The 14,344-nt window shown below is 24.7% G+C and overlaps 1 protein-coding gene across 3 annotated transcripts in view; it reads right to left on the reverse strand.

The window, feature by feature from the left end:
* LOC100201536 (receptor-like tyrosine-protein kinase kin-16) overlaps positions 1–14,344 on the reverse strand; it is a 120,827-nt gene that overhangs the window by 53,274 nt on the left and 53,209 nt on the right. For all 3 annotated transcript variants that reach the window (XM_065805178.1, XM_065805179.1, XM_065805180.1), the window contains 4 exons: positions 4,438–4,535; positions 2,257–2,331; positions 2,110–2,173; positions 586–633 (listed from right to left, as the gene is read on the reverse strand). In XM_065805178.1, the coding sequence (XP_065661250.1) occupies positions 586–633; positions 2,110–2,173; positions 2,257–2,331; positions 4,438–4,535 (285 nt within the window). The remainder of the gene's footprint in view (positions 1–585; positions 634–2,109; positions 2,174–2,256; positions 2,332–4,437; positions 4,536–14,344) is intronic.

The raw sequence follows: 14,344 nt of genomic DNA on the forward strand, positions 1-14,344 counted from the left end.
TCAATGTTTAATGCCTGCTGTTTAATGTGAATGGTGCAACCATTCACATTAAACAGCAGGCAGGTTGGAGGTGCACTGGTTTCCAATAATGTATTTAACCAATGATAATTGAAAATGGTTATTTAAAAATGCTGCTATTTTTGAGGTGAACGTTGTAAGTTTAAAATGTTTGCTTTATTATATAGTTGGATTTAATGGACTCGTATACGGTTAATCTTAGATCTATACAAAGTGCTGGAAAAAATTATAAATATTTCAAAATAGCAAATGGGACTATTTAGGCAAATGGACAATATATTTTTAGATATATTTTAGTACTAAACTGTAAAGACTTGTGGATGAATAGAAAATTTTGGCATTTTTTAGCAATTTTCATATTTTTCCTAAGGTTGAGGAGGTTATAATTTTTTCTCGATATAATAATATGATATGATATTTTCTTGATATGATAATAAGATGCTTTAAAGTAGTCTATTTTTAGTATAATTTTAAATTTAAACTATCAATAAAATTTAACGAAAATTATAAATTGAATTTAATTGAAAGTATTCATCAGTTATAAACATACAAATAAAAAATAATTACTCAGTTTAGTTTTTTTGCAATTCTGAAAATTAGGAACATCTTGACAACCTGTAAATAAACATGTAAATAATAAATATATAACTGTAAATAAACATGTAAATAATAAATATGCAAATAAAAAGATTTTAATTATGTTTTGACCAATGACAGCGGTCACCCATAAATAATGTCACGCAACTTTCAACAATTTTGGAACCTCCTCCTCCTCTCCCTTGTAACAAATTGCCACATTTTACTGAGACCGCTCCCTAAAATTATGCAACAAATTTGTTTACCCCCCTTCACCCTAAATCTTTTTTTTTTGGTTTTAAATACAATAATACTTTTAATTTTCTTAGCTGCTTTTAGCTATCTAAAGAATACATTTAAACACATATCAATTTTAATTATTATTATTTAATATTATTTAGAAAGTCATTAATTGTAAAAAAAATATTATTTATACTCAAAAGTTGTTTAAATTTTTAATTTTTTACCTAGACTACATGTTAGCGTAGAGTCATGGATAATATTTGCATATATTAAGGCATGAATGGTAAAGTTGAGGGTTTAATCCCCATAGCAGGGACCAACTTTGATGTTAATTTGTAAAAGTTGTTTTATATGTTTTAACAATATGTTGTTCAATTAAATGTTTTATATGTTTAATTTTATATGTTTTAACTAATATGTTGTTCAATTATAACTTAAGATTTAAATTTTCTAAAGTTTCACACAATAATAATCAGTGTGTACATAAATTGACTGGATAAGGCCGTAGTCGCAGTGTAGTTAGTTTGACTGGGGAATGGGGAAGTGGAGTGTAGATATATTCTTTTTTGCACTTTAATACAAATTAACAGTGACTAAACAGACAAATAACATCCAAAGATATATTCAATTTTTGATAAATATATTATTTTAATAACTTCTTTAGCAATATGTTAGTGTAGCAGTGAAGATTATATTAACATTATAATATTTTACGCTAATGCATATTAACTATTATTGTTTAATAATCATTATATTATTTTATTAAATAACGATTTATTGATAATTTTTTTAAATCTATGATAAATCGGCTATATCATTGACTAATAAATCAGTAGATGTATTGGACTCTACATTAATTGACTAAAATTAAAGTTAATTTTAATTTATGTTAAACTAGAATAGGCAGAGTCAAGTGTAAATCAACTTAGGGTTTATGTTTTAGGTTAGGCACTCTTTTAATCAACAGAAATAATTTTCTAGATTTGAAACTTGAAAAGAAAAAACTGTTGCCTCACAAAGCTGAATAATTCCCCCCCTGAAACCAATCATCACAAAATTGCTAGGCCTTCTTCCCGTATTGCGTGATGTATTTTGTGTATGACCCCAAACTTATTAACTACAAAATTATTATACAATAAATATTAATTAAAATTAGTGTTTCTTAAAGTTTATCATGTTTACAGCAAATAATTTCATTTAATACTTTTACATATTACAACCTGTGTAGCAAAATGATATTTCTATTGAGATGTTTATATTATTAAATGTTACCTGTGTAAGGAAATGAAATTTCAGTAATATTTCCAACAGTACAATTTCCAATGTTTGTTAATATCTGTCAAGAATAATTTATAAAATTATAAAATATAAAACAATTTTTACAAAAAAATGAGAAAATTATAAAAACATAATTAAAACCTTTAATCTGACTGCACAACCTTTAAGTTGATCATGCGATGGATTTATCAGTTTAAAAGTGCCAGAAAAGTTTGTCTAAAAAAATTAAAAAGTAGTAACTGTATTCTGAAATAACGGTTGCAAAACAAACATAACAGTGCAATTTACTATTAAAGAAAACAAAGTAATGTAACAAAAAAAAATATTGGTTGAGTTCTTGTTTTATATTTTTGTGCAGCATATAGCAGCAGTTTTATATTGCAAATAGTTCACAGCTTTACAAGGCAGCAGTTTCTCACAAGACATAAACAAAAAGCTTGAATTATATAAGTATGTTTATAAATTGCTACCCCTTAATAAAAAAATTTTCAAAAATATTTTAAAAAATTGAGACATTTTTAGGAGATTATAAACATTTAGTAATAATGGGTGATTTCAACACTTAAATAAGCAACAAGTCTATAGAGGAATTTTGTTACATTTAAAAGGTAAAATTGCTTATAAAAAAACCAACTTGCTTTAAAAACCCAAACAATTCAACAAGAATTAACCTTATTTTAACAAATAATCTTTTAAGTTTTTGCAACTTCACTGCAATTGAGACAGAATCTGACTTAACCATAAGTTGAAAACAACAGCTATGAAATGTAACTTTCCTAAACAACCCAGAAAGATTATTAAACACCAAAAATATAAAAATTATGAAAAAACTTTTTTTTCTCTTATTAAATGTCATTTAATAAGAGAAATAAAAGAAGAAACCAATAGAAAAAAGAACTGAATAATTTAATAAGCAACGCTTTAATGTTATTAAACAAGCACCTTGAGAAAAAATAATAATAATAACAAGAGCCCTAAGAAAGAATAATAAAGAAAACATAAAGCCCTAGATATCTCGATATTCAATGCACTCAAGTATTTTTGAGATAAAAAAATTTATTTTTAAATTCTTTCTCATATCAACAGAATAAAAATTGACGAAATAAGAAAATATATCTGCAATTTAAAAATGTAAAAAAAGACAACAAAAATCATTTGGTTTCAGCAGAAATGCATTAAACTTTATTTAATTGTATCTTAGCAACAGAAAACTGAGAGCAAAAAAAAAATGATCAATAAATTTCTTACTCTCATAATTTGCTAGGCATTCCACAAGGATCAATTATTTGCTATTGTTTAATAGCTTTATAAGTGATTTATTTCTATTTTTACACAACACTGTTGTTGCAGATTATGCTGATGATAACAATACTTATTGTTAGACCCAATTTCTGTTGAGAGTGATCTGCAAAATGCTGCATATCAATTTTCTTTATGGTTTAAAAATAATTGTATCAAAGCCAATCTGGAAGTGCTTCATAAAGTTAACACCTGTAATATGGAAATAATATTATCTAAAAATGAAAAACTACTTAGGATTATGCTTCATTTATTTCTTTTATGTCAACAAAAACTTATACATTTATTAAATCTCATTTTTTGTATTCTCCATTAGTTTGAATATTTTATAGTAGAAAACAAATTAATTCTATAAACTGCATCTACAAAAGAGCTGAAAGAGAGAGCCCTTAGATTTGTGTATAAAAAAACTAAACTTCTTTTGATGATTTACTGATCGCACATTTGGTATCGCCAGTTTGGAATTAGGTTATGACAGGTTGCTAATTAGAATTACCTTTGAAGGGGTTCAAAATAAAATTCACAAACACTGTCCATGCAAATTATGCATGGTATTTATTAAGGACATTAAACTAGTTGAATCTCAGCAGTTTTTTTATTTAACTTAAATTAGCCTAATATAGAGCTATTATTTGTATGTTAGTATATATGTCAACTATAATTAAATTGTAAATAATTTATGTATGTATGTATCTATGAATGTATGTATGTATTTATGAATGTATGTATGTATGTATGTATGTATATTTATCTTCTTATCTAATATTTGTTTACAAGAATGGTCTTTTTGACATGCTAATGCAAGTCAAAAGTAGACTATGATTATAAAATTATGACCAACAATTTATAATTACAAAACTATTTAGTAACAAAATAAGTGTCACACCATTGATGCATTATTTTGATAACTTTATTAATGATACATTATTTGTTGAATAAAAAATAAAAACATAAAATAATAAATACATTTATTTGTAAAACCTGTAACTTTATGTAAAAAATAAATTTGAAAAAAAGACATACAAAAGTCAATTTAACTGGGAAAAAAGTTTTGACAACATTGTTAGCTAAGCAATCAGGTACTAATGTTTCAGCTGCCACCGAATTGAAAAAAGACATATCTAAATATAAATAAAACTTAAATATGTAAATTGTTACAGCATTTCAAATAGATTGATAGATAAATTTTATAAAAAATTTTTCAAACTCTTAAACGATTTATTAAAATAAATAAATTTATTTATTTTAACTAATTATTCAATTATTTAATTAACTGCTAATTGTACAAATCATCAGAAAGATTGTTTACAAATGTTAACACTTTTATTGTAATAAGAAAGTTTATTGTACTTCATTAAACTTGGAAATACAAGAATAAAATCATGTAAATAAAACAACAGAACTAATATTATAACTTAAGGGAAGTATTTCAAGGGAAGTTGTTTGATTTTTTAGTTTGTCTTTTTTTTTAAAAAAAAACTAGATCTAGCTGTCAAGCCCATTTAAAATAGGGGAATTAAAAGAAGATAGGAAGAATAAAAAAAAGGATCTCGTCCTTTTTTTTTATCCTCCGACCCAAGTGAAATAAATAAAAAAAAGAAGAAGAAAGGGAGGATAAAAAAATATGAAAAGAAATGTTGAACAGACTAAGATAAAATAATAATGTATATATATATATATATATATATATATATATATATATATATATATATATATATATATATATATATATATATATATATATATATATATATATATATATATATATATATATATATATATATATATATATATATATATATATATATATATATATATATATATAGATATGTATATATATATATATATATATATATATATAGATATGTATATATATATATATATATATATATATATATATATATATATATATATATATATATATATATGTATATATATATATATATATACAAATCTACATACATACATACATACATACATACATACATACATACATACATACATACATACATACATACATACATACATATAGAGAAAAAATAAAACATAGTTCACAATACAAATATATGAAGATATATCTGTATATATATATGTAGATATATCAATCAAAAGGGGAGGGCAGAAAGATAATAAAAATCTCGGTGTTGTATAAGCCAAATAAAACTAGGTAGTGAAGTAGATAAAGCTCCATCCCCAGGGTCACAATACATTCACCAATGATGTTTTGGAGAACCTTACAAATAAAGGCTTGCTTGTCAGAAATGCATTCTATCTTTATTGTTGATAAAGGTAGAATGCATTTCTACCTTTGCCTGTTACCTACATCGTATAGGTTGTTATTGTAATAAACTAAAAAAACCTACATCATATAAGTCATTATTGTAATAAAATGAACCTCACTAAAAAAAATCAAACACCCAAACCTCTCCTAAATTTGTGCAACACCAATAACTTTCAGAAAAATATAAACATTAAATATAACAGATATAAACAAAATATATAATATAAACATATATAAAATGTTAAAACCACATAATACAATATTATTTACTATATCTTACAATAACAAGTGTATATAATAATAAACAAAAATAAACAAAGAAAATGAAACCAAAATTGTTTTCAAGAAAACAATAAGATCGTAAATAAAGAGTTTACAGTGCACAGTGGCCCAGTAGCAGTGGGCCAGGTAGTGGACAAAACTGTTTTTAAGTGCAAAAATATACGTAACTTTTTATATACATTGTTGCTCAGTTGTATATTAACTGAATTAAAACTATATCATGCTGACTTATACATTTTTTATACATCAGGTATATAAGCACATTAATTGCATTGCTGTTGTTTTTATGCTAAAAATTGCACTTTTTATATACTTTTTAAATTTAAATTATTTTACTTTTACAATATTTAATCTATATAGCTCTGTCAAATCTTCATTAATATATCTTGATATTATAATTAATATTTGATTAATATAATTTGATGCAAAATCAATAAAGTTTGATGCAAATACAAATAAATAACACATTTAATAAAGTTAAAATAATTTATATTCTCTACTCATTTTACTAAACTGTTTATGAAAAATTATCTAGAATAATTAAATGACAGAGACTGACATTTAACCAAATAGCTTATATAATCTGAATATCTATGAAGCATATATGTATGAACATATTTTTTCTGGATATGTTTGCCTATTGTAACAGCAATATCTATCCTAATAGGAGGTGGTGAATTAACAAAACCCTAGGAGGAGGTAACTTAACAAAACCCAAGGAGGAGGTAAATTAACAAATAAAAAAAAATTAAAAAAAGTATATATTTTGTATAATCTGTAATTATAGACGTGGTTCTGGCTTTTTTTTGGGGGTCAGATTATATTTACAAAAACTTATTTCATATTGTTTAAAAAGTTAAAATTTTGTGAAAAAGTGGGTGGCCAAAGCACAGTATAAATTTAGCCAATTTTGAAGAAATGGTAATATATAATTTAATATTAGTGGTATATAAAGTAAATTAGGTATGAGTACTAATATGAGGTCTGTGCCTCCTATAAAAAAGGGTATTTTCTATTTGATTGCTATGGATACCTAATTTTGCATGGCAACAAGCTGTCTTATGCAATTGCAAACTTTTTATTTGATCTAAATACTCTATATTCAGCACATGCATTTATAGGAGGGCAATACTACTATCAAGGGTGTTTTTTCATTTGGTTGCTACAGATACCTCATTTTGTATAGAAAAAAGCTTTTTGAAGGCTTAGTCAGTTTTTATACAAAGTGCATAAAATACTTTCTATAAGTGCAAATGTTAGAAATAATTGTAAAATATAAGTGGAAATTTGATATATTGCAACAGTTACTATTTATAAGGTATGGTAACCATTTATCTTATTACTAAAATTAAAAAAATTTTAAGCTGAAACATTGTTATTTTAAAATATTGATAAAACACTGTTGTATTGATAATAATTAAAATTAAAATAACATAATTAAAAACTTAGGTATCACAACAAAAGCTTGATGATTTTAATAACTGAATTGTTTCTTGTGGAAGTTGAATTTTAATCTAATTCGATACCGGTTTTCTCAAACTGCTAATATATGGATCAGATGGACATAATAAAATTTCTTTATTATGTTATATTATGTTCTTTATTATGCCTTCATTATTTTTTCATTATTTTACAACTAAATGTTCACAATGTTTTTGAAAAAAATAGCTTGTTGCTTCTTGAGCCCCTTTAGAAAATATGCCTATCGGAGGAGACATTTTTTATCATGAAAAATCTTATGAATACTAGCATGTAACCATGGAAAAAAGTTTACGTACATCCGAGCAACTTGTAAACAATACTTTTGGAATTAAGTAGCATTAACATCTGAACCACAAGAAAATGTACAAAGACAAAGTTATCGTCAAGAATAATTTTTGGTAAACTAAACTGTTTGATACTTTTTCATATTCCCTAAAGAAATGATTTAGAGTGCTGCACGCCATTTCTTTAAGGAATCTGAAAAAGTATCAAACATATCTGAAAAAATCCATTAACAGCTCTATCTACTCTGCATTTTTTTTATTAAAAAGCATTCCTTGAACCTTTCTTCAAGCATGTAATGTTGACAAGCCATACTTGAGTTCAGTTTGTAAACTGTTATATATTTATTGGTAACTGCTGCAACTAGCAAAAAAAGATTGTTGTTATGTTAAATTAGATACCCATAACAACCAAATAAAAAACGCCTTCAATAATAGTACAACCCATATGTAAACGCACATAAAGAATTTAGTGTATATAGCACAAATAAACAATCTATTGAAAATAGTTTGTTGCGATGCAAAATTAGGTATTTATAGCAACCAAATAAAAAAACTTCACTATTACAAGAAGCTCAGATCTCATTATAAAATTCTTACAAAATTTAGTCAACATAGCACTTATGTTAAACTTTTTTATTAGTTTTGCCTTAAAATTTGCTATTCTGCAGTGTTAAAAATAACAAATTTCAACAATAAGATATTAACACTAATTATAAATAGTAAGTGACTGGGGCCACGGCCCTGTCCCCGGCAAAAAAAAGTAAACCAGGCCCCGGCAAAATTATAAGATTTAACAGGAGTTGATATCCGTGGCTAGAAAAAAATTTTTAAAACTTTATATTTTATAATTTTATGCTTACATTTACTATTTATAAAATACTTGCATATATTTACATATTTTTAAAATCTAGTATACTTTCAACAAAATTGCAAGCAACTGCTATTAAGTTATGAATTACTTTGAAATAGTTAATAAGTTAAAATACTAGGAAACAGTTAACTGAAGACTTAAAAAGTTGCAGGTTGTATGAAAAAAAAAACGTGAAGATGGGTAATAAGGTTTATAATAAATATTTTATAAGGTTTTTTTGATGTGCAAGGAAAAAAACTGGATTAATAAAAGTTTTTATAGCATGAAGGGACATATACAGTAAAAGGATGCAACTTTTTGAATAAGAAGCCAATCAAGAATGTGTTTTGGTTTATCGTAATAAGGATGATAGCTCGTTTGAGCATGAATCATGATAGTATTTGTAGAAAAATAAAAGAAATGCAACCTTACATAAATGGGAGAGTGTCTCAAGCTTGGCAGATGAAGCAGGACTAATTACATTTACAATGTGCTTTTAGACTTCGTTTGAAAGTAAGAGGGTTGTTATTCATTAATATAGGAATGCCAATATTGCACTATTTTTTTTGCAGTAAATGAGTTTTGTTAATACAGAAGCAAATATAGAACCTTGTGCTACTCTTAAAGTTACTAATAGGTGTAACTAGTTGGAGAGGTCAAAGTGTTTTCTAGAGTTTTGAAAAACCGCAACCACTTATTCAGCACTTTTTTAAAATTTAGCAAAAATTGAAGTGTTTGATCAAGAATTAACTTTAGCATTGGAAGCCAAAGTGATTTGTTTTAACTGGCAGAAAGAGTATAGCCATTAGATTCAAGAGTGCTTTATTTTGGGGAGAAGTAAAAAGATCAGACCCATGTATTAAAGATTAAATGTTAGACTTACTTTAGTTCATTACACTGTTGAAGACTAACCAAAAGTATTTAGAACCTAACATCTGAGATAAGATATAGGATTTAGTAAACTGAAAAAAACAGAGCTTAACATTTGTTCTTAAGAGAGATGTTCTTGGAAAAAATATGAAAAAAATGATTAATATTTAATAAAGCAACTGCTCAAAATGGTGAAAAATGTAGAGTAGAATGAGGCTTGACCTAAAATTGAAGAGAAGGAATTAAAGCATTCAAACTTTTATCCTTTCATATTTTTATAAACTTTAGTATTTCTATGGTGAATTATTTGCCAAAAGAGAAGATGATCAGATAATGATGATGATGATGATGATGATGATGATGATGATGATAATGATGATGATGGTGGTGGTGATAATGATGATGATGATGATGATGATGATGATGATGATGATGATGATGATAATGATGATGATGGTGGTGGTGATAATGATGATGATGATGATGATGATGATGATGATGATGATGATGATGATGATAATAATGATGATGATGATGATGATGATGATGGTGATCATATGGATATTCGGTATAGCAACGCAAAATTTGCATTACCGAACATTTTTGTTCGCTAATGCAACCTGACGCGGCCTATGTTCGTTTTTGTAACAATTTTGTTCGTTATTGCAACTTGTTGTTCGTTATTGCAACTCCGGGAACGCACGTTAAAGCCTGATAAGTTTTTTGTTTTTTAAGAATTTATTTGATCGTAATCCGGCAATAAATTTGTTCAATCGCCATTAAATACTAAATAAAATATTATATACATGCATAAAATATTATATATATACATATATATATATATATATATATATATATATATATATATTTATATATATATATATATATATATATATATATATATATATATATATATATATATATATTTTAAAAGTTTTAAAATGTATTTTACAAGTAGAGTGCTCAATGTTCTTAAAAGAACAGAGCAATTATAAATTAGTAGAAAATCACTTAACAAAAATTTATCTCATTTAACACTGTGTTTCATCAATAAAGATTCATCATAAAATCATCATTTCTGATGAGTCTTTATTGATAAAACACAGTGGTTAATTTGATAATCACTTAACAAAATTTTATCAATGAGATAAATTTTTGTTAAGTGATTTTCTACTAATTTATAATTGCTCTGTTCTTATAAGAACATTGAGCACTCTACTTATACTCTAAATATAAAGTTGTTGTTTTTCACTTTTTCTGTTTAAAACAAAACAAAAATTCAAACTTGTCTAATAATTCTTTCAAGGTAGTTCAAATGATATCGAAGACTTGGATACATTTTTTACAGCAGGTATACGATTTATTCATATTTGTATATAATTTTTGATACACGTATTTGTGAATATTATATGTTATAAATTATATATATATGTTAAAAATTATATATATTTTATAAATTTTGATACACACACTTGTATACAATTTTTGATGTGTAATTATATGAGAAATAAAAGTGTTGTTCAATAAATGTATTGTCTTAATAAGGCATTAAGCTTGAATTCACAAAATTGGCAGTCAAAAAAAAGCCAAAAAGTAAAGATTTTACTAAATGATGATTTAATAATAGATTTTTTATTTTTGGATCAGAATTTTTATGTTCGATAGATTCACATGTGTAAGGTTGCAATACAATCTAATAACTTGCATGAAATTCTTTTTAAATTTCAAGTCTAGATGTGAGAGAAAGATCCCCGATACAGTCTACCATATTTTGTGGTAATATTTTTTTTATAACTGTTTGCAATATAATAAGGATATAATTAATTGTTTATAGGATTGAATCTGTTTACAAAGAAATGTATGATTGAAATAGCACTTCTCAGTTGCTATAATCTATTTATTCTGGTCAAGTAAGTATCTTACTTAAATTTATAATTCACAGATACATTTTTATATGATATACTATTGAGTCGGGATAGCTCAGTTGTATAGTGTGCTGCTATTATTGTGATCGGATAGCCTGTCGCAGCAGGATTGCAGATTCAAATTCCACCTTTGCCAGTTACTATTTAATTATGAAGGGAGTTTGTTTTGAACAAATTTGAAGGTCCCTAGAGTTCATTAAATACTGTGTTCTTAAAAATATATTTTAGCATTTGTTTATTTATTGGGAGTTGTTTAAACATCAGTTTGGAAACAAAATGACGTGTAATATGTAAATAAAATCTTTTGCAATATTTTATTTTTGAGTATTCAATTTTCAATACTTGAAGTCAAATAGTTTTGACTTCAAGTATTTAAAATCGACTTTTAGTCTAAGTAGATAACAACTTACTAAATGCTAAATCCTTAAATAGTATTTTTGTATTTGATTTTCAGTTATACAGTTACAGACATAACTGGTTTATTGTTGGTGGAGAAAAGTTTGTATTACATAAAAAATATAGGAATTTACACTCTATAATTCCATTTGCTTTATTTTTGTTTTGTTTTTTTCTTGATTATTTAACATGTTTTTGCATTTCCGTTTATTTATTCAAAAATATCTTTGTAACAGAGATCTTCTTAGCCTAATGACAGAAGATTAATTGCATGATCTTTTTAAAGCTTTTGTTTTAGCTTTTAATAGTTTGAAGGTAATCATAATCTATAATATTAATCATATATTTATTTCTAATTATTTCATTTTAAAATCATCTATTTGGATAATATTCAATTTTCCAGTATTATTTTTGTTTTTTTTAAGTGATGATCTTTTTAGGATAGTGACTAGTGATAGTTAAAATTCTAGTGCCAGAATCTATTGTATTTATTTTTGCTAAAGCTAGTAATGTGTCAAGAATAAAGGTAATCTAAAAGCTTTTGTTTTTCAATTTTTTATTCTAGTAAATAATTACTTAAATAATTAAATATTACTTATTTATATAATTAAATATTACTTATTTATATAATTAAATATTACTAATTTGTATAATTATTTAAATAAGGGATTTTTTTTAAATAACTTGTAATAATATCATAACTATTTTTAATAATATTTTTGCGTATTCTCGATTTAGGCTGAATTAGCTCTCTGTACTTACATTTCTGGAAGGCAATACAAACTTTTATATTTTTATTTTATTTTTCTTTCAACTAATTTACCATTATTAGTTATTACTACACAATTATTAATTTTTTTTAAGAGATAAAAAGCGTTTCTGTAGCTCACCAGAATTAACTTGTGGAATTGGTAAGACTGGTATTCAATCAATTTATATATTATATTTAATGTTTATAGCAACAAGGTATAGAAATAAGTTATTTTTTATTATTATAAAACACCCAACCCTTGAAAATAAAAAAAACTAAAGTTGGCAAAAAATTGCAGACCTTGATATGTTTTAGGTCATCATCAGGTCAGCAAAAACATTTATTGACTAGTTCCATAAAAAGTAGAAACCTAAAATGTTTGGAAATATTTAGCAACCTCAAACGCTTAGTTCGGCAGTTAGGTTTGCATTGCCAAATGCCGACCCTAATTCCGAGGGCTGTACAGCAATACTTTCAAAATTTAAAAAAATGTAAAAGAATTGAAATAATTAGCTTTAATGTAATTAGAATAACGTTTTTATCTTTTTTTTTATCTTTTAGATGTAGATTTTTCAGTATCAATTTATTCAGAAAATCAATGTGAGTATTTTAAAGTCAAATTTATTAAAGCAATTCAATAAAATAGTTTTAGATATTAATTAATAAATTGTGTGTTCTTTAAATTTGAAAAATAAATGTTTATTATATATATATATATATATATATATATATATATATATATATATATATATATATATATATATATATATATATATATATATATATATATATATATATATATATATATATATATGTATATATATATATATATATATATATATGTATATATATATATACACATATATGTTCAGCAAGTGTGAGTTGGGTGTTTTATATATATATATATATATATATATATATATATATATATATATATATATATATACATTAATTTTTTATGTTTTATTTATATTTTCAATATCGAAACCAATGTAGAAGATTGAAAAAGCTAAACTGACTTAGCCGATAGGATTAGTGGCAGAAATGGTTACGTTAACGTTCTTGATGTTTGCAGAAAATGTTGTATTCAATCTATTTTAATTTTAGAAATACATTATTATTAATAAAACCTATAAATTATTCAATTTCGTTTTTATAATTGAAATAAAACTTGATATTTAAATTTCTGATAAAATATTTCGACATCGTTACATCATAGAAATATAGCTTACAATATACTATTGGAAAAAAAATTAAAAATACTGAAACATTTAGAAAATAATAAAATAATCAAACAAATAAATAATGAAACATTTAGAGAAATTAAATTTGGGCTCCGCTTATTAGGTACAACATATTTTCCTTAAGTTGATGAAAATAAATGTAAAATATAATTTTTTTTTTAGTTGATGCATTAACTACAAAAAGTGCATCAATATAAATACAAGGTAAAATGCGAAATTGAATTGCGGACCATTATTCTATAGGTATTTCATGTTGCAACAGCTTTTTTAGCCGTTTTTAAACAATAATCATGACTATAAATGACTACGCTGCTCCAACCAAAACCCTCAGTCGATGTATTTACATTTACCTGCATGCTCTCTCTAATAGTCAGTAAATGCATTTACACTTAATAACATACATTACTAATATATTCATATTTATTTGTATTTAAATTAATAATATAATCATGGTCCTTAAAATATAATATTTTGGTTTGCACTAAAGTTCGCATTTCACTAGTGTGTACTTTGCATTTTGCCGATTTCCTTATATTCAACAAATATTAAAGAGATATAGGAAAGC

This window comes from Hydra vulgaris, chromosome 09 (genome assembly GCF_038396675.1).
Source record: "Hydra vulgaris chromosome 09, alternate assembly HydraT2T_AEP".
Classification (NCBI taxonomy): domain Eukaryota; kingdom Metazoa; phylum Cnidaria; class Hydrozoa; order Anthoathecata; family Hydridae; genus Hydra; species Hydra vulgaris.